The sequence below is a fragment of the Peromyscus leucopus genome, chromosome 7 (assembly GCF_004664715.2).
Source record: "Peromyscus leucopus breed LL Stock chromosome 7, UCI_PerLeu_2.1, whole genome shotgun sequence".
Lineage (NCBI taxonomy): Eukaryota > Metazoa > Chordata > Mammalia > Rodentia > Cricetidae > Peromyscus > Peromyscus leucopus.
Genome location: NC_051069.1, coordinates 13,436,637 through 13,464,634, shown reverse-complemented (window position 1 = coordinate 13,464,634; position 27,998 = coordinate 13,436,637). Strand labels below are relative to the sequence as shown.

The 27,998-nt window shown below is 48.2% G+C and overlaps 1 protein-coding gene across 2 annotated transcripts; it reads left to right on the top strand.

Moving 5' to 3' along the window:
- The first annotated feature begins 7 nt into the window (after window positions 1–7).
- On the top strand, window positions 8–27,957 carry Hexa (hexosaminidase subunit alpha). Of its 2 annotated transcripts, none has more exons than XM_028892497.2 (14): window positions 8–439; window positions 16,623–16,715; window positions 17,885–17,950; window positions 19,083–19,129; window positions 19,588–19,698; window positions 20,559–20,660; window positions 21,832–21,964; window positions 23,382–23,562; window positions 24,748–24,831; window positions 25,074–25,146; window positions 25,714–25,897; window positions 26,155–26,245; window positions 26,779–26,883; window positions 27,716–27,957. In XM_028892497.2, the coding sequence occupies exons 1-14, from the start codon at window positions 187–189 to the stop codon at window positions 27,777–27,779; spliced, it is 1,587 nt and encodes a 528-aa protein (XP_028748330.1). In that variant the 5' UTR covers window positions 8–186; the 3' UTR covers window positions 27,780–27,957. The 2 variants fall into 2 exon arrangements, with proteins under 2 accessions (XP_028748330.1, XP_028748331.1); XM_028892498.2 differs by lacking the exon at window positions 8–439 and adding an exon at window positions 10,203–10,223.
- Window positions 27,958–27,998: the final 41 nt, after the last annotated feature.

The window sequence follows — 27,998 nt, the reverse complement described above, 5'->3', positions numbered from 1 at the left end:
GGGCGGGGACTGCTCCATCACTGCCCAGCAGGCCCAGAGCTGCAGGATCGGTGGCCTAACGATCGCCGGGATCGAGCCCAGCTTCCCGCGCGCCCACGTGACCCTTCGATTGTCACGCGGGCGCCGCTCACCTGACCGGGGCCTAACGTGGGCTCAGCCTGCTGGGAGGGAGCTCGCCGGTGGGCCATGGCAGGCTGCAGGCTCTGGGTTTCGCTGCTGCTGGCGGCGGCGCTGGCTTGCTCGGCCACGGCGGTGTGGCCCTGGCCCCAGTACATCCAAACCTACCACCGGCGCTACACGCTGTACCCCAACAACTTCCAGTTCCGGTACCATGCCGGTTCGGCCGCGCAGGCGGGTTGCGTCGTCCTCGACGAGGCCTTTCGACGCTACCGAAACCTGCTCTTCGGTTCCGGCTCTTGGCCCCGACCCAACTTCGCAAGTGAGTCACAGCCCCTTCTTCCGTCCGAAGGAGCGGCCTTCCGTGGATCAGCCCCGGCCCGGCTGTCAGACCTTCTCCCCCTGGGCTTCTGCCCAGCCCAGCCAGTCCCCTCCCACGCCCCCTCTCCCCTTCCTTTTTCTCCAGCCGACTACACAGCCTCCCTGGCCGAGCCCCCTCTCCATTCACCCCTTTATTAATCTGACTTCTGAGGGTTTCAGTTTATCCAGAATCTTTCTCTTGAGCTGTAGGTTTTCATTTTTTAAAATGCCTGCTGTAGGAAAGACCATGGTTCAATCAGACTGTCAAAGTATTGAAAATACGTGGCCAATCGACATTTAAGATGATTCTTTAGGTCATGCTCAGGTGGTACTGGGTCCCTGTGAGGCAGTGGCCAGGGCTGCATAGTGGAGCTCAGCGTGTATCTGGCACATGAGTTGGTTAGTACATGTTTCAGTTGTGAGAGAAATCGTAGGACACAAGGCAGTGAGCTCCCAGGGACCAGGCAGAGGCCACTTGACCCAGAGGCTTGGGACCAAACCGAAAGTGTAGGGCCTGACGCTGATAAACTGGTGGACGTGGGGAGTGGCAAGGGGTGGAACGGAGCCGTGTTGGAGTGCCTGTCCATGTCGGCCCTGGGTACTTAGCGGCTAAGCAGAGCAAGCTGGCCCCTTCCCCAGCCCCGTGTTCTAGAATGAAAGTAAGGTAGATAACTGGTTCCTCTGCAGCCAGTGTCAGTATGTGATTTGTTCACCCCTGGGTAGCAAACAAAAGACGGTTAGTAAGCCACATGGGCCATTCCTTCCCTAACTGCCCCTGTATCGCAGTGGGTTTAGCGAGCTTGTTGGTTCTGTTGTATTAAAAGACTGTTCTTTACTCCTCTCATGGCTGTGACCAAAAAAAAAAAAAAGGCTTTATTATGGCTCACCATCGGAGGAAGTGGTCCATCACGAGAGCCTGAGCTTGAGGCAACTTGTCACGTTGCGCAACAGCCAAGGAGCAAAGAAAAGAAGACTTCTCCATTTTCCCGCTTCCTTCAGCCCGTAACCTAAGACCATGCCATCCTCAGTTAGGTTGGGTCTTTCCTCCTGAGTTAAAACTGTCTCTAGAAGCACCCTCCCAGACACACAGCCCTGCAGGATTTATCATCCCGATTTGTAGTCTCAGCTCAGGCTGCTCTTGTCACAGAATTAGAAATGCAAAATGCATCTTGGAAACACAGAAGGAAAGAGCTGGGTGCAGGCAGTCAGGCTGGGAAGGAGTAAAGATTGGGACTCTCCACTCTAGGACTGGGGGTGCTACTCAGTTTGGAGAGTACCCTGCATCTCATAAAACCTTGGGAAGTAGAGCCAGGAAGATCAAGAGTTCAAGGTCATCTCTAGCTGCATGATGAATTTTAGACCATTTGGGGCTGACAGAGACCCTATTTCAAAGCAAGCAAACGAACTCTCCTGACGGCATACTCTTGGAGGAGACCTCTAAGTTTACTGTTTTCAAAGAGGAAGAAAGTTTTATGATGCCATTTATAGTGGGGTATGTGGAGAATGGAGTGGTACATAATGAAAATAATAATGAAAATGTCTTTGGAGAGGAGGTAGGTACTAGGACCAACTGTATTTGGATGAGGGCCAAAAGTATACATTTCTCTACTATATATTTCATTTTGAACTCTGGGGGCGGTGGGTTAGTTTTGCCCATAGTCTTCAACAAGCTGGGTGGCTTTCCTTACTACCTAAACCATAGTGCTTTCACAATAATCCTGGCGAATTCCGCACCTGAGAAGCTCAGCTTCCTAGTGTGTGTATGGCTACTTTGGGCCTAGTGTATGACATCTTTGAGTCTTGTTTCTCTGAGCTAGACTTGCTCTTCCTACCTTTTGGATATTGTGCGTGAAGGCTGTATGCTTCGGAGGATCTGGAATATGAAACAAGATATATTCATTACTCATCCAAGGAATGCTTAGGAACCTAATTTCCAGACTTGCTACTTCCTAATGCCACCCCACCCTTCCACCCCCACCCCCGCCCCCACCCCCCCCCCGCCCCCACCCCGTGTGTGTGTGTGTGTGTGTGTGTGTGTGTGTGTGTGTGCGCGCGCGCGCGCGCGAGTAGGTTGGTTTTCTATCTTCAGCACTTGGAGCCATTCAGGAGTTAATAAAACAATAAAAATAGCTGTGAATGGCATTGCACTCTCTGAAGGAGGGTATAATAGTGGGGAGGACTTGATTTTGAAGTAAGATGGAGTTGAAGCTGCTGCTCAGCAGTAGATTACTCACATGTACAAATTTCTGGGTCTGACCCTCAACAGAATACTGAAGGAGAAAAAATTAATTAAAGAGGAAAAAAACAGAGATGACCCTGAGATGCCTTCTTTCCCATTCCTTACTCTATACTTTATTCCAGACCAAAGTAGGGAGGGCATGGGCGGGTTGACCAGCCGAACCTGTTCATTGTCTTGGGTACATGGTCTCATGCTTGGGCATGTTTTTCGATTGTTAAAAGTCAGAGATTTTGATTTCCCTCACCCTCAAGAAAATGTTTAAACTAAATGCCAGGAATTGTAGCACATGCTTTAATCTCAGCACCCAGGAGACAGAGGCAGGCAGATGTCTGTGTGTTTTAGGCCAGCCTGGTTTGTATAGTGTGGTCCAAGCCAGCCAGTCTACTTAGTGAGATGTTGTCTCTAAATAAATAAAGAAGTGTTTAACCAGTCTGATTAGGAGAGCTTTCTCCCACCACTGTGGAGCTGTTGACAACCAGAGCAGCTCACAAGAATCAGTTGGGTGTGTGGACGGGAAGTGTGTCCATATGTAAAGAGTTTTTTTGTTCATGTTCTTTTTTTTTTTTTTTTTTTTTTTTTTTTTTTTTTTTTTTTTTTTTTTTTTTTTTTTTTTTTTTTTTTTTTTTTTTTTTTTTTTTTTTTTTTTTTTGTTTGTCAGGAGGTAAGCTCGCGCTCGCAGTACTGTAAAATTATATGATGCTCTTACCCCAATGCTCAATGAGACATTCCCCCCTCCCCCCCAGGTCTAAGAAGTACACCAGCTGTTTTTTTTTGTGATTTTTTTTTTTTTTTTTTTTTTTTTTTTTTTTTTTTTTTTTTTTTTCTCTTTTTTTCTTCATCTTTTATCTTTTTTTCTTTTCTGATCTAGTTATCCACTATTTTTTTCTTCTTTTTTTTTTTTTTTTTTTTTTTTTTTTTTTTCTTTTTTTTTTTTTTTTTTTTTTTTTTTTTTTTTTTTTTTTTTTTTTTTTTTTTTTTTGTTCGTCTCAGTTTCTAGTTTTTTTTATTTCTTTTTATCTCCTTATTCTCTCACTTCTCCCCACATCTGTCAGGAATCCAGTTATAAACCCAAGCAATAGCAATCCTCTGGCCGAGCAAGGTCACCAGGCTTGAATTCTTACGGGGTCATAAAGGCAGGTAAGAATTTTTTTCAAGCAGTGACCTCAGGCTTTCTTTTGCAACCCAAAATGGGAATGGTAAAGGAGGAGGTCAATAGAGAGCTAATGATCGGTTAGTATATCAAGAAGGGAATTTATGTGCTCAATCTACATTCCTAGAAGTGGTTAGGTAAGAAATTAGGAGTCTATTAATAAGGTTGTAAGGAAGAAGGGTCTCACCCTAAATTGCACAAGAAATAAAGCTGTCCGCCTGACCTAGGAGACAGGTGTTGTTTTGTTTGGCCTTGGATGTTTGACAGGCATTTTAGATAAATACACTGTTAGGAGTTCTTGGAAGCACACAAGAAAATCATTTTAGGAACCAGCTAATATACAAAAGCTAAAGTATCACCAAGACTCCTTAAGCCATGGCTTGACCTTTGGAGAAGTCCTTGACTCTTCCAAGTAGTAGCCTTTGTGATAGTAGCTGAATTCCATTACGTTTTCCTGCGGCCTGCAGAGCTACCTCCCTACCTCCCTACCTCCCTACCGTTCCACCTTGACTTCACAGTGATGTGCTCAGAGCACAGTGCTCCTTTAGCAAGCCTAGGCTGAGCAAACAGAGTTCAAGTCCACGGCCTTTTGTCTGTTGAAGTTGTCAGACTTCGCCATGTGTGCCGTCACACGGTGGAGGAAGCCCTTGAAAAGTGGTTGTTACACTCTAAGGCACCCACCCCAGGACTCCTCTGGGTAATCGCTACACAGGGAGGTTTGCTGTGGCAAAACTGACTTAGTGAAGGGCAGTGGAAAGGGGAAGGAAGCCAGCCTGTGTGAATGGCTGGGGCACTTAAGATGTCACGTCAGCCAGTTCTGTGGGGTGCTTCGTTCTGTTTTCAGAACTGAGCCTGGAGGGCAGCATGAGGGTCAGTGTTAAACAGTGCATGGCTGTGGTAGAAGATTCCATCTAGATCTGTCTGCCTCCCAAGATTTCCTCCTTCGCTGCATTCTGCAGTGCTCATAAAGATCTTTGTCAGGACAATTAGTCACTTAAAAACTGTTGGCCTCTGGGAAAAGTAAGCTCTGATCACAGCTTAGTGACTTCAAGTAGTAACTTCTGACACCTAATTCCTTTTCATTACCATTCAGGTCAGGAATGTTTTTTTTTTTTTCTCGCCTCCATTTGTCGTTTTCCAGAAGTGTTTCTAGCCACACTCCTTCCTTCCATCTTTAATGCAATTAGTGCTTATTAATCAACCATAATTAGTTAATAGTGCTAAGTCTAAAGACTATGTTAGTCAAACAGCTCTCATCCCCAAATAATTTACACTCATGGCCTGGGGATGTAGCTGATAGTAGAGTGCTTGCTAAGCATGCACAAAGCCCTGGGTTTGATCCCTCCCCCACGTAAAGTGGGTGTGGTGGCACACATAATCCCAATACTCAGTAGGTGGAGGCAGGAGGATCACAAGTTCAAGGTCATCCTCAGCCAGAGTAAATTTGAGGCCAGCTGGGAGGGAAAAAAAATTACAGTCCTTGAAAGTGAGACTATAAACATACAGTATTTTTTTTCTCTGAGATTTGAAGTGCAAATGATTTGAGAATACAGAAGAACACATGACCTAAGTTAAGGATGGTGGGCAACGTGCAGTTTGAAAGGCTTTTCTCGGGTGTTGTTTGATCAGTAAGAAAGTAGGAGTTGAGCCGGGCGGTGGTGGCGCACGCCTTTATTCCCAGCACTTGGGAGGCAGAGGCAGGTGATCTTGTGAGTTCGAGGCAGCCTGGGCTAAAGTGAGTTCCAGGAAAGGCGCAAAGCTACACAGAGAAACCCTGTCTCGAAAAAAAAAAAAAAAAAAAAAAAAGAAAGTAGGAGTTGGTGATGGGAGGTATTCCACCTTGGAGAACAGCCTGTGGAAAGGGCCTCCCTCCAGGTAAGAAGCCAGTGAGCCTTATTCAGGAAACTCAAGGTCAGTGTGGTTGATGTGCACAAATCTCAGGTAGGTCAGCAAGTTCTGACGAGAGCCTCGAAGCCTCCTAGTGAGCACTGAAAGGCAGGAGCACTGGAGGAAGGCCAGACAGGGCTGTTGCACAAGTGGCACTGGCCAAGCTGGCTGCATGGGGCGTTGGTGGCAGTGAGACTCAGGCAGGGAAGGCGGTCGTTGTGGTTGTTGGTGATAACAGTAGCTGGACTGGATTGATGGCTGCAGGGCCATGGCCTCTCTGGACTGCCCAGAGACTTCAGAGATGGGCCTGGATGGAGTTGGGCTACAGTGCTCGAGATGACTCCCATTTGTGATTCGGGGACATGAATATTCATTTTCACTTACATGTTGTTGCCGATTCACAAAGATAGAGGAAGAAAAAAGGAAGTGCTGAAGTGCTAAGGAGTGAAAAGAGAAGGAATTGAAAGGGGGCGTGGCGGGGGGAGGGGCACACGGACGACTAAGTCTGATTTTGGATGTGTCCAGTAAGAGGTTTCTGAGCAGACCGCCAGTTGTGTGGTAATAAAGCTTGGGAGATGAGTTTGGCTATTTCCAGAGACAGGAAGATTCAGCAGGTGACTGGAGGCTGGATGAGGAGGAGGGTGTTATTGATATTACTGGAAAACTACTAAGCCAGAACGTGGGCTAGTTCTTCCTCCTGAGTGTCCAGATCATCTGACAATCACAAGACTCAAGGGCGTGAGGTGTAAATACCAAAGTGACTAGGAAATTGCAGAGGGCTGTGAGAGACTCCAGATTCTACAGCAAGATGGCATGAGCCACAGCAGATCAGCATGGAAGCTGAGCCTAGAAGAAGCGCCAGGTCTCAACTCCAGGAGGAGAGAAGACACTTCGTGTCAGAACTGGTTGCAGGGGAGGTGGTGGTGTTCTGGAAAGAAGAGGGCTTCAGTTAGGGAGGGAATGAGAAGAAATAATGGTATTGGGAGTTAAGTAGCCGTGATAGGGTTTGCAAAGGTGGACGATGTGCATGCCGGTGAGTTGTGGAGAAAAGGAAATAACCTTTATAGGAATGGGGATGTAGGATGATGAGCCAGAGGGGCTTATATTCTTTGACCATAAAATTGCCAAGAAGATGACCATCAAGAGTTCTTGTGGAAAACCAGGTATGGTGGTGCACGAATTTATTCCCCACACTGGGGAGGCAGAGACAGGTGAATAATCTCTTGAGTTTGAGGCCAGCCTGGTCTAGAAAAAATTCCAGGACAGCCAGGGCTACACAGAGAAACCCTGTCTGAAAAAACAACAACAACAACAAAAAAAAAAAAGAGTTCATTTGGGGACTTAATATATGTTAAAGACATGATCCTGGTTGACAGTGAAGAGCTAATCCATCAGTAAATCTATAAGGATGATTAGATATCCATTTGGAAAAAGTAAAATCTGTATCTCTTGCCCAACATAAATACCAGGTAGATAAAGATCTAAAGATCAAAATCTCTAAAATAAAAGTATTAGAGGGGATTTGCAATCCTAGGCACTTCTAAGCAATGGGAAAAAAACATAAAGGAAAAAACTACCGTATTTGATTATATGGAAATGAAAAGGAACTGTAAGATAAAGAACAAGAGGGACATGTAGCTGTAACCCACACTCAGGCCGCAGAGGCAAGAGGATTGATTACCCAAGTCTGAAATCAGCCTGGGCTGCAATGAGACCCATGTTTCAAAACATCAAAACCCAAAAACATCCTAAGAGGAAAAAGTGGACAAAGTAGACCAAATTCTTGCATCTTAAAAAGATAACATCAGGTCCTTGGGCAGTGCCCTGGCGGAGCACTTGCCTGAAACGGGCAGAGCTCCGGGCTTAAGTAAATGAAGAAGGCTAGGTTAAGAGCTAGAGAGAGCTCCATATATCGTCCATAAAAGAAAATTAACTAGCCAGGCGTGGTGGTACACGACTGTTAATTCCAGGACTTGGGAGGTAGAGGCAAGAAGATTAGGAGTTCAAAGCTAGCCTCAGCACATAGCAAATTCAAGGCCATCCTTGGCTACATATGAGAACTCAAATTTAAAAAAAAAAAAAAGTAAAATTATTAAATGACATACAAAGACTATGGCTAGTGATTGCAAACAATGCTTAAATTTAGTTGTTATTGAGAAAATGCTAATTGTAGCTGTGCTTTTGTTTTGTTTGAATGTTCCTTTCTTAAAGTGTGTGTCTGTGTGTGTGTCTGTGATGTGTGTGAGGATCCTTACAGAGTCCAGAAGAGGGCATCGCATCCCGTGGATCTGGAGTTAGCTGTGAGTCACTCCATACGGGTGCTGGGAACTGAACTCAGATCCTCTGGAAGAGCAGCAAGCTCGTTCTTAACCACTGAGACATTTATTTCTCCAGCCCTTGTTTTTTAAACCAGCGAGCAGAAATAGAATTGAGATAGGCTAATGTTGAAAGAATTTTGATAATAGGCCCACATCTGTGCGTTTGGGTTATAAATAAATACAATATTTTGAAAGTATCATAACCAAAAATTTTAGTATCATTGGCTTAGTGTTCCTGTCCCTTAAGAAATTGTTTTGCGCTGAGCAGTGGCGGCGCACACCTTTAATCCCAGCACTCGGGAGGCAGAGCCAGGCGGATCTCTGTGAGTTGAGGCCAGCCTGGGCTACAAGTGAGTTCCAGGACAGCCAGGGATGTTAACAGATAGGAATCCTGTCTAGGGGTGGGGTGGGGTGGGTTGAAATTTAGAAACATCAAATGTCATAAATAAGAGTTAGATAAGTTAAGGATTATTCCGTCAATGGGATTCATTCAATATTTACAAATAACAATGGTGGATTTCTCATTGATATTTAAAGATTTGCAAATTTTCGATAAATGGAAAAATGTCATAATCTGATATAAACTAGGACTGATTTTGGTGTTCTTTTATTTTATTTTTGTTTTAATGGAACTGTGAAATTGTTAACCAGATTTCTCCCTGGGATTGAGGATTGTGGGGCGATGTTCTTTTTCTGATAGTGATGGCATTGGAAGGGACAGATCAGATTTTTAAAGTATGGAGAAAAAGAAAAAAGCTAACTGGTTTTTACAACAAAAGATAGGATGGGAATAAGTACTTATAAATATTCATATTATCAGTGGGTGGGAGAATAAGGGTTAGTAGTGTCTGGAGGGTGAAAAATCTTGAAACATCCTGTTCGAGATCAGCATCAAGGAGAGACCCCAGCCTCAGGGCAATTGTCTTCTGAGACTGCCATTGGTTGGGGCATAAGAGGGTGGAGGGGTGGGGGATTGTTGGAGAGACTGCTTATTGCTCCTGCAGAGGACCCAGGTTTGGTCCCCAGCACCCTGTAGTGCCTCATAACCATCTGTGATCCAGGGGATGAAACACCCTCTTCTAACCTCCATGTGCACCAGGCATGCACATGCTATAGACATACCTGCAGGCAAAATGCTCATATATACAAAATAAATCTCACATCCCTGTCTACCCTAGTCATACCTGTGTGTCCCATGCTGTTGATGACCTCTGTGCAAACACAGCATGGTTCCAGATCACATGCAGGAGGTTCTTCCGGTGCGAAGTGTTCTTCCCTGTCTGGAGGGACCATTTATGCTGTCTGCCATAAATCATCTCAGGGATTAGTAATTGTTTATCTCTCCCGCTAAACTGTGAGCTCCTCGTGGCAGGGACCCTAGGGCAGGTTTTTCTTTTTAAATGCCCCAGCACCTATAACAGCCCCTGACGCATCTTAGTCAGGGAAGGCCAGAGTGTGATGAGTGAAAGCGGGGAGGGGGAGGAGAAAGAGGTCATGGAACAAACCTTGTCACAGTTTAAGAGAATACCAGAGCCTATGGGGGCAGGGTAGGCTTTAAAGAGTGGGAAGGTGTCCTCAAGGGCTTGACTTTTCCTAGTTTCCAACCCAGAGGCCAAACCAGATGCCACTTTATAACACAACCCCATACGTTTTCTTTGCCTTGCTAGGGTTTTGTATCTAGTGCATGGCAGACGGGGATGCTTTGATTTGGGGAGGAGTGAGCTGGGTGGAGGGGGAGGTGGTTTTGCACTAAGGTAAAGATTTATAGTTTCCAGGTGCCCTAAAAGTAGCAAATTTTCCCTTCCAGAGAAGTAGAAGGACCTAAAGCTTTGGATTTACACCCCCAGCGTCCTTCAGAGCATGTCTGAAAAGGCACTTTGTATAAGCCTGGGTATCTTCTTAGCAACCTTCACCCCAGCCTTAAGATTTCAGAAAAAAACAGACTCGGGTGTGTAAAAGAATTGCTAGGTTAACTGTTTGCCTGACTGTCGTGTAGCACAGCCATTATGCATCCATAGCATTAAATGTGCATATTTTAATTCTAGCATCATTCATTTTTTCAGCAAACACTTATTGAATGGCTGCCGTGTATCAGGCACTGGGAATACAAAGACACAGATTGGTCCCTGCTGTTGAGGAGCTCACAGCCTAGGTGAGGAGATAGACAGCTTATATTAAGATAAGTGTTATGAAAAATGTTTGCGTACTCCATGATCACATAGGGAGCTCTCTTAGGAAAGGGTGGGGGGAATGGTCAAAACAGCTTTATAAAAGGAAAACCAGAGCTTTTTCTTAGCCAAACAAGTGTGGAAGAAATGCCAAGTTTGTTTCAGTTGGAAGAAGCAATCTGTGATGAGAAAAGAATGGAGAAGACAGGACAGTTCCAAGGCTCTGGAAAGAGTTCACTTCATTGTAATGAGAATTCCCAAATAGTGAGAGAGAAAATGAGCCTGAAGGTCTCCGGTGGCTTCTGGGCATCACCTGAAAACCTTGGGACACCGTTATACTAGAAGATGTTTTTTTTGTTTTGTTTTTGGTGCTGAGGTTCGAACCTTGGGCTTTATGATCGTTACGATGCTGGGCAAGTGTTCTGTCCTCCAGTTACATCCCTGGTCCCATTGGGAGGTTTAACACAGGGATATTCATACTAAGAGATCCCAGGAGACAGCCAGTTGCAATGAGGACTATGTGGAGGTGGGAGGGACCACCTGGATGGTTTTTACAGTCATCTCGGAGAGAAACTACAACTGGCTGAACTGAGTGAGGCTCTGGCCAGTGAGGGTGGGAAAGTGGCACAATGCTAAGTTAATGATGAGTTTTGTAATTATAAGACTTAATTGAATCTTTTTTTAAAACTGTTGAAACCTCAGTGCTTAGGACAATGGTTAACGCTTGAATATGATCAAAGCGAGAGACAGGATTAGCCAAGAGAAGTAAAGAGTTCACTTTTGCATTGAAGACGCCAGAGGTGCCCAGTTGTACAGCTCCACAAAAGGAGCTGGCTTGGAAAATAGATTTGGAAGTCATGCGCTTACTGTGGAAGCAGATGTTGTTGTCCAAGGAGACTGTGAGAGGAGGAAGAGAGAAGGCTGGCGTAGAAAAGGAGGGTCGTGTTCAAGAATGTAGGAGACCAGGAGAGCAGAGCCCCCTAAGTCAAGGGAAGGTTTGTTTCTGTTTTGAGACAGGGTCTCTGTGTGGCCCTGAATAGCATGGAACCTACTACATAGATCAAGCTGGCCTTGAGTTCACAGAGGTTCACCTCTCTCTGCCTCCCGAGTGCTGGGATTAAAAAGCTCGTGCTACCAGAGCCAAGCTGAGCGAGCTTTGTTTCAGTGTCGGGATGTTTGACCAGCCTGAAAGAAGAGCCATCTCCAGAACACTGACTCTCTGACACCAGGGATTTTTACTCATTTTGATCGCCGCTGTATTCCTAGCACTTAATAGGCCCTCCATAAATAACTTATTGAATGAATGAATGAGTAAATGAGTGAACTGGAAAGGGTCCCGTGAACTTAGTTACAGAACCACAGAATTTTGGTGAAGCCGTTTTCAGAGGAGTGTGTTGAGGGAAGCTAGGTCACAGTTGCGTGTAGAGGAGATGGAGTGTGAGGAAGTGTCTACAAAGAGAAGACTAGCCAGGTCCAGCTGTCTGAGTGTTTACCATGTGCCAGATACCAAGCTAAGCACTTGACAGTGTTAACTTATTTACTTCCTCTTATCTAACAGATAAGGTAGATGGTGTCACAACCCCATTTTACAGACGAGAAACCACAACTCAGTGAATAACCTACCCAAGGCCTTACAGGTTTTTAAGCTCCAATCTGCCTGTCTTTGGGGTCCAGTCCCAAGCACCCAGTCTGCCTTTCCTCTGCAGTTTCTCTAAGGCAGGAAAGCCAGAGAAAGAGTGGGTCTTTGAGATGATGTGCACTTGAGACCTGGAAGATGGCCAGAACTTCAAAGCTGGTGGGAAAGAGTGGAAAGAAATCACCTGAAGACTTGGTCGGGAGGATAGTTTATACAAGAGGAGCCTGAGGGGAGATCCAGAGTGCAGGTGAAGGGAAACCTTCCATCGAGGGGGAGAGGAAGGGAGGGCAGGTGTGGTGTTGCAGGTGTCCTGTGAGGAGAGGGAGGGAGGGCAGGTGTGGTGTTGCAGGTGTCCTGTGAGGAGAGGAAGGGAAGGCAGGTGCGGTGTTGCAGGTGTCCTGTGAGGAGAGGGAGGGCAGGTGCGGTGTTGCAGGTGTCCTGTGAGGAGAGGAAGGAAGGCAGGTGTGGTGTTGCAGGTGTCCTGTGAGGAGAGGGAGGGAGGGCAGGTGTGGTGTTGCAAGTGTCCTGTGAGGAGAGGGAGGGCAGGTGTGGTGTTGCAGGTGTCCTGTGAGGAGAGGGAGGGCAGGTGCGGTGTTGCAGGTGTCCTGTGAGGAGAGGAAGGGAGGGCAGGTGCGGTGTTGCAGGTGTCCTGTGAGGAGAGGGAGGGCAGGTGCGGTGTTGCAGGTGTCCTGTGAGGAGAGGAGGAGGGCAGGTGTGGTGTTGCAGGTGTCCTGTGAGGAGAGGGGGAGGGCAGGTGTGGTGTTGCAGGTGTCCTGTGAGGAGAGGGAGGGAGGGCAGGTGTGGTGTTGCAAGTGTCCTGTGAGGAGAGGAAGGGAGGGCAGGTGTGGTGTTGCAGGTGTCCTGTGAGGAGAGGAAGGGCAGGTGTGGTGTTGCAAGTGTCCTGTGAGGAGAGGGAGGGCAGGTGCGGTGTTGCAGGTGTCCTGTGAGGAGAGGAGGGAAGGGCAGGTGTGGTGTTGCAGGTGTCCTGTGAGGAGAGGAAGGGAGGGCAGGTGCGGTGTTGCAGGTGTCCTGTGAGGAGAGGAAGGGAGGGCAGGTGCGGTGTTGCAGGTGTCCTGCGATAAGGTGGATGGGAGTTCTCAATCTGCTGAAAGTAGGGAGATGGGACCAAGTTATAGACTTGAGCACAAGCTTGAAATAGATGTTAGAGAGAATCGGAGGGGACCACAGAGGACACCTTTCTCGGATTCTTTTCTCTGGTGTGTGTGGTATATGTATGTGTGTGCATTCGTATATGTGTGCATATTCATGTGCTTTAGAGGCCCAAGGTTGATGTCAGGTGTCTTCTGCAGTTGCTCTCCTATTTTTAGACAGGGTCCCATTGATTCTAGAACTCACTGGTTGGGCCAGACTGGCTGGTCAACCTCCAGCATTCTCCTATGGCTGCCTCCCAGGCCCGTGACCATAGGTGTGCACTGCTGCTCCTGGGTTTTAGGTGCATGGTGGGGATCTGAACACGTTCCTCATGCTTGTACATCAAGGACTTCAGCATTGAGCCATCTACACGGTCCTGCTGTTCTGTCTCCCCACCCCGACACCACCCCCCCACCCTCCCACCCTCCCATCCCCGCCCAGGACACAGGGTTGAGGCACAGCTGGCGGATGTTAAGTTGGTCAGGATTGAGGATTTTGCTCATTGGGTGTGACAGACAAGCTATTGAGAATATTGTTGAGGTTATACCTGCATAACTAGCCAGCAAGGAAGGAAGCGGGATGGGAGAGGACATCCAGACAGGAAATGGAGGAGCTGTGGAGTGGAGTCCCGAGAACTTCGTCTGTGGGACGTGTGCAGTGAGAAGGGCCTTGTTCTCAGAATGCCGTGCCTGGTGACCAGGCAGCGGTGCACTGTAAAGGTTTTGCAGAAGTGACAGCCTGGCAGCGAGAGGACTGAGGAAGGATGAAAACGATGCTTAGAATTTAATACCTAGATGCCTTTGGACCGCCTTACTTTTTCAATTAGTTCTTTAGTTAGAAAAGGATACCAACTTCTGTGAACCCAGAGAAGAGGACATTTCATGTAAACTGATGAAAGCAGGATGCTGAGCGAGATAGGAGGAGGACACGAAGGAGGCCCTGGAGAACTTTGTCCATCTGCAGTCATGAGGTCCTGGTAGGGATGTGGTCCCACCTTGCCATTGTTTACAGGGAAGTGGAAACCCTAGACCTGCTCAGCTTGCCCAGCCCTAGGCCTGAGCACCCTACTCTTCCTGCTCTCCCAGCTGACCACGTGGCACACGTGCCCAGATGTTTACTGACTGAGCAGGCTCTTTGCCATACCAGGCCTCCCACACCTCAGTTCTCAGTTCCAGGAGTGTTGGTGAGTGTAGAGGCGGCCGTACTGGTTCCTGCCTGTTTCCGGCTCTCTTCAGAGCCTGGCACAGTGGCAACATGGAGGCGGAAAACCACAGCGATGATACAGTGTTTACATCCTTTCAGATGATCCAGTGCCCCTCCTGGTCTGCCACCTCCCCCAGACCTTCCCTCCAGGAGCTTGTCTAATATGGGCCTCTGAACTGACTTCTGTATCATCCCAAAGCCAGGCAGTGGGGGTGCTAGGGTTCGTCTCCACAAGATTGGAGGCAGGCAGCAGTTTGGAACTGGAGAAGGAACCCTCATCTGAGGGACATTGTTCTGAGGGTAAAAAGTGCTTTCCTGCTTATGGGGTCTCCAAAGGAGTCTGTGACACATTCCCCTTGCCCAGACTATAGACAGCAAATGTGTGTGATGTGTGTGTGTGTGTGTGTGTGTGTGTGTGTGTGTGTGTGTGTGTTTAGAGAAATGAAAATGACATTTAATAAAAAATGGAAATTTTCCTGCTTCCAAGTGGTGGCTCAGACAAGCCTGTCGTTTGCAGCTCGCCTCCATTTTACCATCAGGACAATGACCATAGCAATTAAATGTGGGTGACTTGTGACTTCTCATTTGGCAGACTGAGGGCCAAGAGGATGGTAGGGAAGCCAGGACCTTTCCTGTGTTGGGTTGACTGTCAGGACACAGTCTGAGGAGCCCTGACGTCACATTCGGCATGTGACATGAGAGGGTGAATGTCTCAAGGAGACAGGTGAGGTGTGGTTCACAGAGAACTAACTGCTCGGTCAGTTTTCTTCACCTGACTCCATTGGGGGATTTGCAGGCATGTGTTTAGAGAGGTATCTCCTTCGGTTAGAAAGCTTAGGAAGACACTACAGACTCTGAAGAATGGAGTTGCAATGATAGGTCTGAGTCAATTTCTTTCCCTAAGGGGTTTAGGTAGGAATTAGTGGGGTGGGGATACAGGGTACTTAGTGTGAGGTGAGAGATCTGTTTGGCTCTGGCTGCGGGTGGGGTGGGGGGAACTCCTTTCCTGACTGGCTGCTTGGCATCCTGCAGACTGAGATGTAGGCCTAGGGTGGGGCCTAGCATCTCTTGTCTGGCTTTCTTCACATGGCTTGAGGCACTTGGGTCCCTTCTGCTCGGAGATGGGTGACATTTGGGATGCAGTCCGGTTCTGAAGACCCGCCCTGCCTTCTGCCAAGCCACCCTGTCCCTGACTTTGTCATTTGTGGGTGTTGTGGGGTCAGTGGCGTATTATACAGCTCCAGAAAAGAACCGAGAGAGTTCATTCGATCCCACTTAAGGCAGTAAAATCCGACCACCTTGCAAGCTAGATATGGTGGTGCATCCCTGAAATCGTAGCACTCAAGAGACTGAGGCAGGAGGATTGCTGCAAGTTTGAGGTCAGCCTGAGCAACAGCTTATCTCACAAAATAAAACAGCAACAACAACAAAATCAGATCACCCTAAAATTCACAGAGAAGGTTGGAAAATAAGGAGAGAAATGCTTAGAATTTTGTCTTTGGCATTTTTGTCTGCATGGTCTGGGGTCTATAGAACATCATTACAGAGTATGTTGACTCACGCAGGGTGGCTTTTGCCTTGGAGAGCAGAGATTTACCCTAGAGAACCTGGGGAAAGAAGAGAAGGAAGCAGGATGGGCTGATGACCACTAGCCTTCCCTGAGGCCCACTCTTGGGGGGGAGGGAACGACCTCCTGACTCCTGTCCCATCTGCTCCTCACCTCGTGGACTTTAACAAAATGGGAACTCCTTTGCCTGGAGCTTTGAAGAGTAGGTACTACATGCAGTGTACGAGTCTCCAATGAGATAAGGCCATGCAGCCAAGTGTAGACCTCCCCTTCCTGAAAAACAAATCTGGATATGGACCTTAGGTGTGGGAGCTTGATAGCTATAATATAATCCCTGACCTTGGGAGGCAGAGAGGCAAGAGGATTGCCACAAGTTTGGGACCAGCCTGGTCTATGTAGCAAGTTCAGAGCCAGCTAGGGCTACATAGCAAGATTCTGTTTCAAAATAAACAAATAAATTGCTCATGGAAAAATGATTTGTGGGGGGGTGTTGGCAAAAATGTTAATGAGTCCTACAACATAGCTGATTTGCTTTGTAGCTTCTAAGCAGTCACAGAGCCTGCCACTCAGCCGGTGCTGCCCACTGAGGTGCTCTGAAGCTGTCTCTCATGAGAAACCATTATTGGGATCTTGGGATCGAGCACACTGCGGGTGTGGGGGGGAACACAGGCAGACTGACGGCTAAACGGGACCACGCAGGGCCAGTGCCAAGGGTGAATGCCCTGTCCTCCTTTCCCTTTGAGAGCTAAGGACCTGACTGGAGAGCTGTGCTTTACCCTGCTGCTCTGGGGGCAGGTCAGCCTACTGAGCTTCCTGTCTTCACAGGGAAACAGCCAATGTTGGGGAAGAACGTTCTGGTTGTCGCGGTCATCACAGCTGAATGTAACGAGTTTCCTAATTTGGAGTCAATAGAAAATTGTAAGTATACCACCCTGCTCCCTGTCCTCAAAGCAAACTCTGTCTGGGACTGTCCTCCAGCTATCCTGGGCTAAGCTGCTGCTGCTGCTGCTGCTGCTGCTGCTGACCTTGGGGACTGGGGCTCACCAAGTGTCCAGAGCCACAGAAAGTGTCCCATGGGACACTTGCCTTCTGGACTGAGCAGGGGACTGATTAAGAAATGTGGACACATAGCTAGGTGTGGTGGCGCACACCTTTAATCCCAGCACTCAGGAGGCAGAGAAATGTGGACACTTGGCTGGTTTTTCTCGAGGACATCTTACACTGGGGGAGGAAATTCAGGGTCATTTATACCACAGTGAAGCTAAGTCATTGGTCCTGAGACTCACTTCCCTAAGCAATAGATAGGGACTTCGAAGTCTCCAGTGTGAACACCCAAGTCTTCAGCTCGCTCTCAGATTCTGACTGACTGAGACCTGCAGGAAAAGGCAATGCGAGGTGGTTGCAAAGGGCTGTCGGCCTTGCTTCCTGGGCTGGACTCTGCAGGCCTCCCCACTCCCTTTGCTAAGTCAGCGTCATACTTCTCAGCTAAAAGCTGATAGGAAGGATCCCAAGATTCTGGTGGGGAAACTAACCAGCAAGCTGGGTGGAGCTTTGCAGAGGACCCTGCCCAGCGTAAACCAAATGTATCATCTGCCAGGCCTGCAGAACCAGTGTGGTGCCCACCTCGCTATTTTTCTGTTGTTGATTTGTTTATTCATTTGTATGTGTGAAGGATGTATGTTTGCTCATGTGGTTGTGTGCAACATGTTCATGTGGGTATATGTTGCATGTGTGCAAATGAAAGCCAGACCTTGGTATCAGGTATCCTCCTCAGTTACTCTCCATCTAGTGTTGTTTTTTTTTATAAATAGTGTCTCTCATGAGCCTAGAGCTCCTCATTTCACTAAACTAGCTGGCTAATGAACTCCTGGGATCTGCTTGTCTCCACCCTGCCTCCCCCACTCCCTAGCACATCCGTTACATGTGCCTCAGAGTCTGGCTTTTACAGGGATGCTGAAAATCCAAACCCAGGTTCCTGTGATTGCAGGCATTTTACCCCTGTGCCATCCTCAGTCCTGTTTGCTTGCTTGTTTATTCAGAGATGAATATAAAATATCTGGTCTACAGTTTCAGTTTTGTCATTTCAGACACCTTAACCATAAATGATGACCAGTGTTTACTCACCTCCGAGACCGTCTGGGGTGCCCTCCGAGGTAAGAAGGTGGAGAAGGGGCTGATGGTGAATACTCACTTAGGGAGTAAAGAGGGAAGTTGGAGTGTTTCCCCATCATGCAGCTGTGCATAGCATTAGCATTTGGAGCAGAGTGGAGATGGGTAGCTGGGGAGAGGACCCTGCCACAGACACTGGCCTGCTCACTCGCTCCACAATTGCAAAGTCTTTAGGAAGTAAAGCTAACCCAGGCATGCTGGGAGTGCATGCTGATACTCCCAGCTATTCAAGGGGTTAAAGCAGGAAGATTACATGAGCCCAGGAGGTCAAGGTTATTCTGGGCAATATAGCTAGACCAGCCATCTCTTTAAGAGAGAGAGAGAGAGAGAAAAAGAGAGAGAGAGAAGAAAAAAAAAGAGAGAAGCTAGGTGTGGTGGCTCATGCCTGTAATACTAGCTCTCTTGGGGGCCAAGGCAAGCACACTCTTGAGTTTTTGTTATTCCAATGCCTGGTCTGTATTCTTTGGAGAAAAAACACGCAAACCTCTCAGTCCTCTGCTCTCCTGCACAAAAGATACAAGACTTTGGGCATAGAACATTTGAGATCCCACTCCCAAGTTGGGAGAAACCCAAACAATACACAGTAATGTGCTTTAAACCAGGTTCTGCCTAACACTGAGGTCTTGTGGAGCCTTTTATTTTGAAATCTGGGGTTTTTTTTCTTTTTCTCTTTCTTTCTTCCTTCCTTCCTTTCTTTCTTTCTGTCTGTCTGTCTTTCTCTCTCTCTTTCTTTCTTTTCTTTTTTTTTCTTTCTTTTTTTTTTTTGAGCTTCTATTGAGTTTCCAGAAGTAGGGCCCAAGCTGTTGAGAATATGTAATACTCAGAACTCAATCTATCTGTGTTTGGGCCTTGCTAGATGCCAAGCCTGTGTTGGTGACTAGGCAGACCCTCGAGGGCAGTTGCATCTACCATACCTCAGCCTCCAGCAGCTGGGTCTCCCCCTCAGACACAGAAGAGGCCCAGTTATGGATCCAGCCTCCTGGAATTCAGTGTTGTGATTCTTTCTTCGCAGTTCACTGGAAGATGTGAAGGGCAGCACACTGGGGTCCCCCTTTCCAAGTGGATGCATCGCTTTTACTCTCTGGGTCTTTACTCTGCCTCCCCCCTTCTCCACAGGTCTGGAGACTTTCAGTCAGCTTGTTTGGAAATCAGCTGAGGGAACAGTGAGTATGGACTCTCCAAGAGGGCTCTGAGGTTTCCTCCAAAATCCATGTTGTCTGCTTTAGATGGAGTCCTGATGGCTCCAGATTGCCCCAGTGGGAGTGTAGAAAAAGATCAGGGTTGATAGAATTATCTGTTTGGAGATACTGTAATGTGGTTCCCTTGGGTCATTTAGTAATTGTCTTGATGCCACATTGCTTTGAAGAAAATAAACCTGCTAGCTTCAGCAAAATGGAGTGTGTAGACTGAGTGGTATATGGAATGCATGTGTTTGGTTGGCATGGGAAAGTTACTCATGGTTTCTGATGCAGAGAGGTTGGTGGGAAGGGCGAAAGGATAGTTACTTTGGAGAACATTCCCACATTGACTTTTGGGGATTTGGGGAGAGTCTCTGTCATTCTTCTGTTCTCATGATAAGCTCCCTTTGAATACTGAAGCATTCAATGTTTGGTCCACATAGTTCTTTATCAACAAGACAAAGATTGAAGACTTTCCCCGCTTCCATCACCGGGGCATACTGCTGGATACATCTCGCCATTACCTGCCATTGTCTACCATTCTGGACACACTGGTAACCAGACCTTACGGCCTCCTTCAACGCATTGGTTCTGGGGTAACGGGTCAAGGGATAGTAGATGTCATATTCCTAAATAAATAGAGTATGTCTAGGGCTGGAAAGACGGGTCAGCAGTTAAGAGCACTGGCTGCTCTTTCAGAAATCCTGAGTTCAATTCCAAGCAACCGCATGGTGGCTTACAACCATCTATAGTGGGATCCAATGCCCTCTTCTGGCATAAAGGTGTACATACAGATAGAGCACTCATATACATAAAATAAATAAATAAATAAATTCTGTGAGCCCCTGGGAAAAGTGTAGAAGACTGTTTACTCCAGGTAAGAGTGATTTGGTTACAGTGCCGCTTATACTGTTTTGGGGGATTGGTTTCTCTTGCCAGGCAGAGCTGACTGCAATTTAATTAAGTCAGTATTATAGGAAAGTTGATCGTAAAGCCTTGGCTGGAGGAGTTCCTAACACTCCTGAATTTGATGTGCAGGCAGCTCATGTGGCTGCCTTTTTCTTTGTCCCCCTTGGCTTCTGGGAGTTAAGTTATGGGGCAGCTGAGTTCCCAGCCGGCCTGCTAGGCCTCCCCGTCAGGTAACGAAGATGGCAGGAGGAAGGGCTGCTCTGAGATACGTGGGGATTTGGAAAGACAAGAGCGCTCTGCAGTGGCCGCAGCTCTCCTCTCCGTGGCCAGAATTCATCTGGAAGAGAGGCGATGTCGGCGAGCTCTGTAACGTGCTCCCTCACAGGAAGCTCTGACTTAGAGTCCCCGTACATGCATGCCTGGAACTTAAAGAAGGTTGAGTTTGCGATTGCATTTAGAGCAGCCTGTCCAGTTTGGGGCTGATGGTCTGTGCTCTGACCTCCAGGATGTCATGGCATACAATAAATTCAACGTCTTCCACTGGCACCTGGTGGACGACTCTTCCTTTCCGTACGAGAGCTTCACTTTCCCAGAGCTCACCAGAAAGGTATGATTTGCTTTCCCCAAACCCAGCTTCCAAATCCTCAGGGGCAGAGGTTCTCATCCTGACCCAACAAAGGCAAAGGACAGCAGCTTTGGAGTCAGAACCCAAGGCCTCGAGTCCGCACGTTAATTTGTTTTGAAACCTTCAGAGAGAAGATCTCTTGGTTTCAGTTTTTGATGTTGTTATTTACATACGTCCTATTAAACGGGCATAATTCCTTCTTATTTATCTCATTGACCTTATAATGCTCAGATAAAACCGTAGATGTGGCACTGGGGAGATAGGTATGTCACTCAGGTGTCCACTGAGCAACATGAGGACCTGAGTGAGGGTGGAGAATGGGGAGGAGGAGTCCACATAGGTGGATCCCTGGAGCTTAATGGTGAGTTTTAGGTTAAGTGAGTGACCCTGTCTTAGTCAGTGTTTTATTGCTGTGAAGAGACACCATGACCATGGCATTCTCGAGACAGAGTTTCTCTGTAACAGCCCTGGTTGTCCTGGAACTCTCTCTGTAGACTAGTTTGGCCTCCAACTCAGAGATCCACTTGCCTCTACCTCCTGAATGCTGAGATTAAAGGCGTGCACCACCACTACCCAGCAATCATGGCAACTCATACTAAGAAAAGCATTTAATTGGGTCTGGCTTATAGTTTAGAGTTTAGTCCATTGTCATCTTGATGGGAAGGAAGCAAGGCAGCATGCAGGCAGACATGGTGCTGGAGAAGGAGCTTGAGGGACTACATCCAGATCCACAGGCAGCTGGAAGAGAGAGAGCCACTGGCCCTGGCTTAAGCTTCTGAAACCTCAAAGCCCACACCAAGTGACACATTCCTTCAACAAGGCCACACCTAATAGTGACCAAGCGTTAACATCTATGACTCTATGGCAGCCGTTCTTATTCAAACCACCACAGACCCTGTCTCAGAAAATAAGAAGTTGTATGGGGCACAACTAATGTTTACCTCAGACTTTCATATGTGCACATGCACACACACTAAAAAAAAAAAAAAGGCAAATCAAGAAATTATGATAAAGACCCTTGAAGAAGTCCCTAGTACACACGGGCTGTGGACAAGTGTTCTAAAATTCTGGGTGTTCTGAGGGAGTTTTGAATACCTTCTACTCCCAATAGCCACAGGGAATGAGAATCTGAAGAGTACCTTCTGTCTTTCAGGGGTCCTACAACCCTGTCACCCACATCTATACAGCACAGGATGTGAAGGAGGTCATTGAATATGCACGGCTTCGAGGTATCCGTGTGGTGGCAGAATTTGACACTCCTGGCCACACGTTGTCCTGGGGGCCAGGTAAGAATAGCGCTGCAGTTGGAGGGGTCTGCGCAGAGAGGATCCAGGGTGTTGGCTCTTACATTGTCACGTATCCTGGTCTTGGCCCTTGGAAAACTGTTCTGTATCAACTCCTGCCAGAGGAAGTTCTTTCCAGCAGCAAAGCAAGGGGTGGCCCGACTGAACCTAGTAGCACAGGCTAGACCCTAGCTTCTGCTACCCATGCCTTTCCAAGAGTGTCTCCTGGCCCAAGGGTCTTCCTGCCTGGGGCAGCTGCTGGGAAGTATTTAATTTGTGCAGAGGAGGGCATTTTTACTTTAAAATATGGGCAGATGGGGCTGGAGAGAGAATGGCTCAGCAGTTAAAAGAACTGGTTGCTCTTCCAGAAGTCCTGGGTTCGATTCCCAGCACCCACATGGCAGCTCACAGACATGTGTAATAGCCGTTCTGTAGGATCTGATATGCAGATACAAGTACAGACAAAACACCCATACATGAGACATCCGAAAGTATGTGTGCAGAGGCCAGGCATGTCAGTATACAGCTATTAACCCAACACTTGGGAAACCACAAAGGCAAAAGGATCTGAAGTTCATTCAGTTCCAGCCTGAGGCTCATAAGTGCTCTCCTGGCAGAATTCTGTCCCCTCACCAAAGGGGACGATGTTTCCCAGACACTACTGTAGGTTTCTTGGACCTTAGAGTAGATACTGAGGAGTTTGACTCCAGGGTGGAATCTTTTCTGAAAGAATTTGGGGCTGGGCGGTGGTGGCGCACACCTTTAATCCAAGCACTCGGGAGGCAGTGGCAGGTGGAGCTCTGTGAGTTCAAGGCAGAACTGGTCTACAGAGAAAGTTCCAGGACAGCCAGGGCTACACAGAAAGAAAAAAAAGCAGAAGACATTGGGGCTGGCCTACAGAGGTCACCGGTAACTCTGCGACTCCTGCTGCTCACTCACTTGCTTCTATACCCAAGAACCTAGAGTGAGACTTGAGATGAAACCCTCAGGAAGGTTGAGAAAGGCAGCTGCCTGGCCTCGGCAACAAGCAAGAAGCTTCCGGGCCGGAGACACCCCTCAGGAGCTGTGGAACTGGGTAGCGGGAGCTGAAGCGGTCGTCATTATGTGCAGTGACCATTCCCCTTGCGTTGTTGCTGAAAAGCCCTTGAGAAGAGCAGCCTTGAGGAGCTGGGTGATTTATGCTGGAAGACATGTATCAGGACCAGAGTATACAGCATCAACAGTTATGTGCCTGTACCCAGCCTCCATCTGATGGAGATACATTTATTTGATTGTGACTAAACAGTTGTTATGTGAGTACTGAGTGCTCAGTGTAGATGAACACAGTCATCTTCTGTATAACATAAGGGGCCTCATGTGTAGGAGTATACACGGGAGTCTGTGTATTTGCAACACTTGTATGAGTTCTCTGTTAACTTAGGTGTCCCTGGGTTATTAACTCCGTGCTACTCTGGGCCCCATCCCTCTGGCACCTTTGGACCCGTGAATCCCAGTCTCAACAGTACCTATGACTTCATGAGCACATTCTTCTTGGAGATCAGCTCCGTCTTCCCGGACTTTTATCTTCACCTGGGAGGAGATGAAGTTGACTTCACCTGCTGGTATGAGCCTTTTGGACTTGACACCCCAGCCTGAGGGTGGGTCACTCAGAGAAGAGAGGTCAGCACTACGGCCCTACTGCTTTTGTTTAGGGACTGTCTGCTGAGGGAGCCATGTCTCTGCCCAGAGAGGCCCTGTGTGACTAGCAAGGCTGTTGGCATGGGCCCTTCTTCCTCTTCTCTCACATCCTTGAGATATTTATGAATATACTCATTCTGAGCCCAGAACTGTCTTGGAAAAATGGGGGCTAGAGAAAAGTAATTCCCACTTACGAAGGCTTAAAATAGTCTCCTCAAGAGTCTAGTACAGACACGAGGAGGTAGTCTTACTGCTACTGGATCTGCCGTGTTTTGTTGATACTCACGGGACACCTGCCCTTTCCTAAACAGAAACGGAGGAGGAGTGGATTGCAGGGTAGAAACAAAGCAAGGGGGTGGGAGGATTGGGGAGAGGGACTGGGAGAATGGCGGGGGAAGAGTCTAGTACAGGTTAGAGGGCGCTTGCTGATCTGTCAGAGGACTAGGGTTCAGATTCCCAGCACCCACATGGGGCAGCTCACAAATGCCTGGAACTAGATTCAAGGGATCTGTCCTCTTACGGCCTCTGTGGGACCTGTGGGACCCTGCACACATGCGTGCACATACACATACTCATAAATGAGTCTATTTCAGAATTCAAGATTAATAAGTGACAAGGCCCAATTAATGTTAACTCACAGAGCTCAAAAGAAGCCAAAGGGCTTCTGAGAAGTAGGCCCCAGAGTTGGGTCTGAGAAAATTGTTTGTCTTTTGGGAACATCATGAGAAGAACATGGAAGCAAAACACAGACATTGTAGGGCCAGGAATGTGCAGCAGGTCTCAGGTCCTACGTAGGCTTGGTGTCTGGCTGGAGCAACAGAGAGGGGAGCCGGTGGCCAGCGTGCGCCAGCGCCTGCTTAGCCCTGGACCCTGGTGTGGATGGAGAATTTCGACTTCAGCCTCTTCAAGTCTAGGCTGCTTTCTTTCTCAGCCTGTGTGTGTGGCTCGTGACAGCTTTGTGTGGCCATACCTTCCCTGGAGGACTTGTGCTCTCTGGTGGGGTCAATGTTTTAGATGAAGGGGCAGTTACAGGAGGCCAGGTGACTAATCTGTAAGTTGTGATTTCAGGATGATGAAAGAACTGATCAAATTGTTTTTCTGCTACTCAGGAGGTCCAACCCTGATATCCAGACGTTCATGAAGAAAAAGGGCTTTACTGACTTCAAGCAGCTGGAGTCCTTCTACATCCAGACGTGAGGAAGGAAGGAGGGTGGGGCACATTGGGAGTCATCTCCTGTGGGGGATGGTGTCTGCTTTCCTCACCAAAGTCACTCCCTGCCCCCCATAGGCCCCTTGTCCTAGCCTTTCAGGCTTAGAGCGGTCAGCTCACAGACCCAGAGCAGGGAATGCCCAGTCAGGGTTAGGCTGGCCTGGCGCGGCACCTGGAGGCTGGCATACACAGTGACATTGCTGATGATGTTCCTCTCCTCTCCAGGCTGCTGGACATCGTCTCTGATTATGACAAGGGCTATGTGGTGTGGCAGGAAGTGTTTGATAATAAAGTAAAGGTGAGCCAGGGGCAGAGAAGAGGCGCCCCTGTCTCCATCTCCCTGGCCCTCCCCAACTCTGTAGGGACCAATCCTGGACCGGAACAGTCTGAGAACTGGATGCCATGGCTCTGACTCTCTAGAAGAGCTACAGAGGTGTGACCACCGGGGTTTTAGAGTCAGAACCTCGTATCTGATTGTGCCTGCTTGGGGTTCCTGAGGCTTTAGGTGCTGTTTTCCTCCTGAGTCATAGGCTTGGATCCTCTGAGCCTCTGGAGCAGGGCTACTTTTTCCCTGCTTCGACCCCACTGCTGTTCCCCTCAGCTCTCAACAAGTAATTACACTTCCATAGAGACAGGAAGCTTCAGTGGGGCTGGGAGGGAGCGTCAGGGGCTCTGTCAGAGTAGAGACACCTCACCTCAGTCTGTGAAGGGTGTGTGTGATGAGTGATTGGAGTCACAGAAGCATCCTTTGCTGCTTAGGAAACAAGGGGTGCACTCCCCTTGGCCCCGGGTGTCTTGCATAAGAATGAATCTCAAGAACCTTCTGAGCTCCATAGCGTGATTGCCCTTTGACCTTCCATGACAGATTCGGCCAGACACAATCATACAGGTATGGCGGGAAGAGGTACCCGTAGAGTACATGAAGGAGATGGAACAGATCACTAAGGCTGGCTTCCGGGCCCTGCTCTCTGCTCCCTGGTACCTGAACCGTGTAACATATGGCCCTGACTGGAAGGACATGTACAAAGTGGAGCCCTTGGCATTTCATGGTGAGAGCTGGGAACTCTCTTGACTGAGCAGCATCTGGGCTGAGGTGCAGGGTGGAGGTTAAGAGAGGCAGGGCAACACATGGCACTTTAGGAAATGAAATGGCCTGTCTGAGAAGGCCACACTGGAAGAATGGTTGAAAGTGACACACACACACACACACACACACACACACACACACACACATGCACACGCACACGCACATATGCACGCACGCATGCACGCACGCACGCGCACACGGTCTGTTGTTTTCCCTCAGGTACTGCTGAACAGAAGGATCTGGTCATTGGAGGGGAGGCCTGTATGTGGGGAGAGTATGTGGACAGCACAAACCTGGTCCCCAGGCTCTGGTAAGGATTTTGGGGTGAGGCCAGCTTGAGGAAGGGCTTCTACCCCACATTCTCACTCCCTTCAGCCCAAGAGCAGAGGGGCATTGAGATGATGCTTTTCTGTATTCGAGGCTCCTGTCTTCTGTGTGTGCTTCCAATAAGCATTAGGTATGAAGGAGAATGGCCACTGTCTCCACTTCACAAATACCATAAAGAACACAAGGTTACTTGCTTGGGATCTAGTACTGAGAGAGGGAGAGTAAGGTCCTTTCCTCAGCAGCTTCCCCAAATATGGTTGTGTGTACCAAATTAAGTTAGCTTTTCAGTCATCCATGCTTCTAAGGCTTACCCTTATTTCTGTCTTTGGAATAGGAGGAGCTTGGGGTCACTGTCTGCATGCTAAGGAGGATGGTCGTAGTGAGGGTGGGGCTGAGCCATGGAACTGCCTGAGAGCCCCTGACTGGCTGTGGGCATGGAATGAGATGTCATTCATGTCTGAGCTGGTCTGGGAAGGAAGATGCAGGGGCTGATCTGCTGCACGCTCCCTCCTGTAGGCCCAGAGCCGGTGCTATTGCCGAGAGATTGTGGAGCAGCAACCTGACGACCAATATGGACTTTGCCTTTAAACGTTTGTCACATTTCCGCTGTGAGCTGCTGAGGTAAGCAGGCTGTGAGTAGATCTGAGGCTTGGAACCCAAACGGAGAAGAAAAGAGTAAAAGCAGAAACTTTGGGAAGCTTACTGTGCCAGGCACTGTTCTTGACAGGCTCCGTCCCATTGAACTTGTATCACAGCCCACAGGGTGGGAAAATTTTGTCCCCATTTTAGGCACGATATATCTCCTGAGTACTTTGTCCAAAGTCGGTAGGAAGCAGGAATTGAACCTGCCAGCTCTGATGCCTACCCCTCCCTTGACCACAGTGTGTGACAGCCTGTGTACGCAGTCATCTCTCTCCTTCATGCAGCTGTTGACTGGGTCTTGATAACCTCAAAACACAGTGTACTGCAGAGGAGGCTCTGGGCTCTAAGACACTGAGTGACCCTGAGCTGGGGTTTTGTTGTCTCTAAGCATGTTTATTTGGATAATAATGGAGGTGTGCTTGGAGGTCTCCAAGGGTCCGTTCTTAGTACTTGAGTCTGAGATAAAAGGACAGGGTTTAATCCCAGCTCAATCCTTCTCCACTGCTGTGCTTACGGAATCTTAGGAGCAGGAGTGGACATCTGAGTGGGCCAAGAGCATCAGACACCCCTCAGGCCCTGACCTCTTTTCTAATGTAACTGGTTTGGGGGAGGCTGGGGAGCAGAGAACTACAGGATAGAAAAAGGGAGTTTCCTCATTGAGAACCTTGGAGCGAGGTTCCCAAGTTATTTGAGTACGGTAATATTTTGAGACTCACTGGAATGGGAAGGGGGTTCATGGTTATTGTGGAGAAGGTGTTGCCACGGTCCAAGGTGGAATTACTCACCTGCCATTTTCTGTGTCCTCTTACAGGCGAGGGGTCCAGGCCGAGCCCATCAGCGTAGGCTACTGTGAGCAGGAATTTGAGCAGACTTGAGCTGGCAGCACCGAGCACCCAGGAGGCTGCTGGCCCGAGGAGAACAGTCATGGGGCCAGGCGTCCACTGTCTCCCGGCCAGGGGATAGAGCCCCTTGCCCACGTGCCCCTGTGACTAGAGAGAAGAGGCTGGTGCTGGCACTGGTGTTCAATAAAGAGTGATGCGGCATTTTCTCTAATCAGCTTGGGTTGCTTGTGTAAAGAACGAAAAAAGAGCAGG

Bases quoted from the DNA above. Each gene is read 5' to 3' on its own strand.
- Hexa (XM_028892497.2), top strand. From the start codon at position 187: ATGGCAGGCTGCAGGCTCTGGGTTTCGCTGCTGCTGGCGGCGGCGCTG. The intron at 16,716-17,884 runs GTAAGTATACCA...TTGTCATTTCAG, and splicing joins TTTGGAGTCAATAGAAAATT to ACACCTTAACCATAAATGAT. The intron at 25,898-26,154 runs GTGAGAGCTGGG...GTTTTCCCTCAG, and splicing joins GGAGCCCTTGGCATTTCATG to GTACTGCTGAACAGAAGGAT.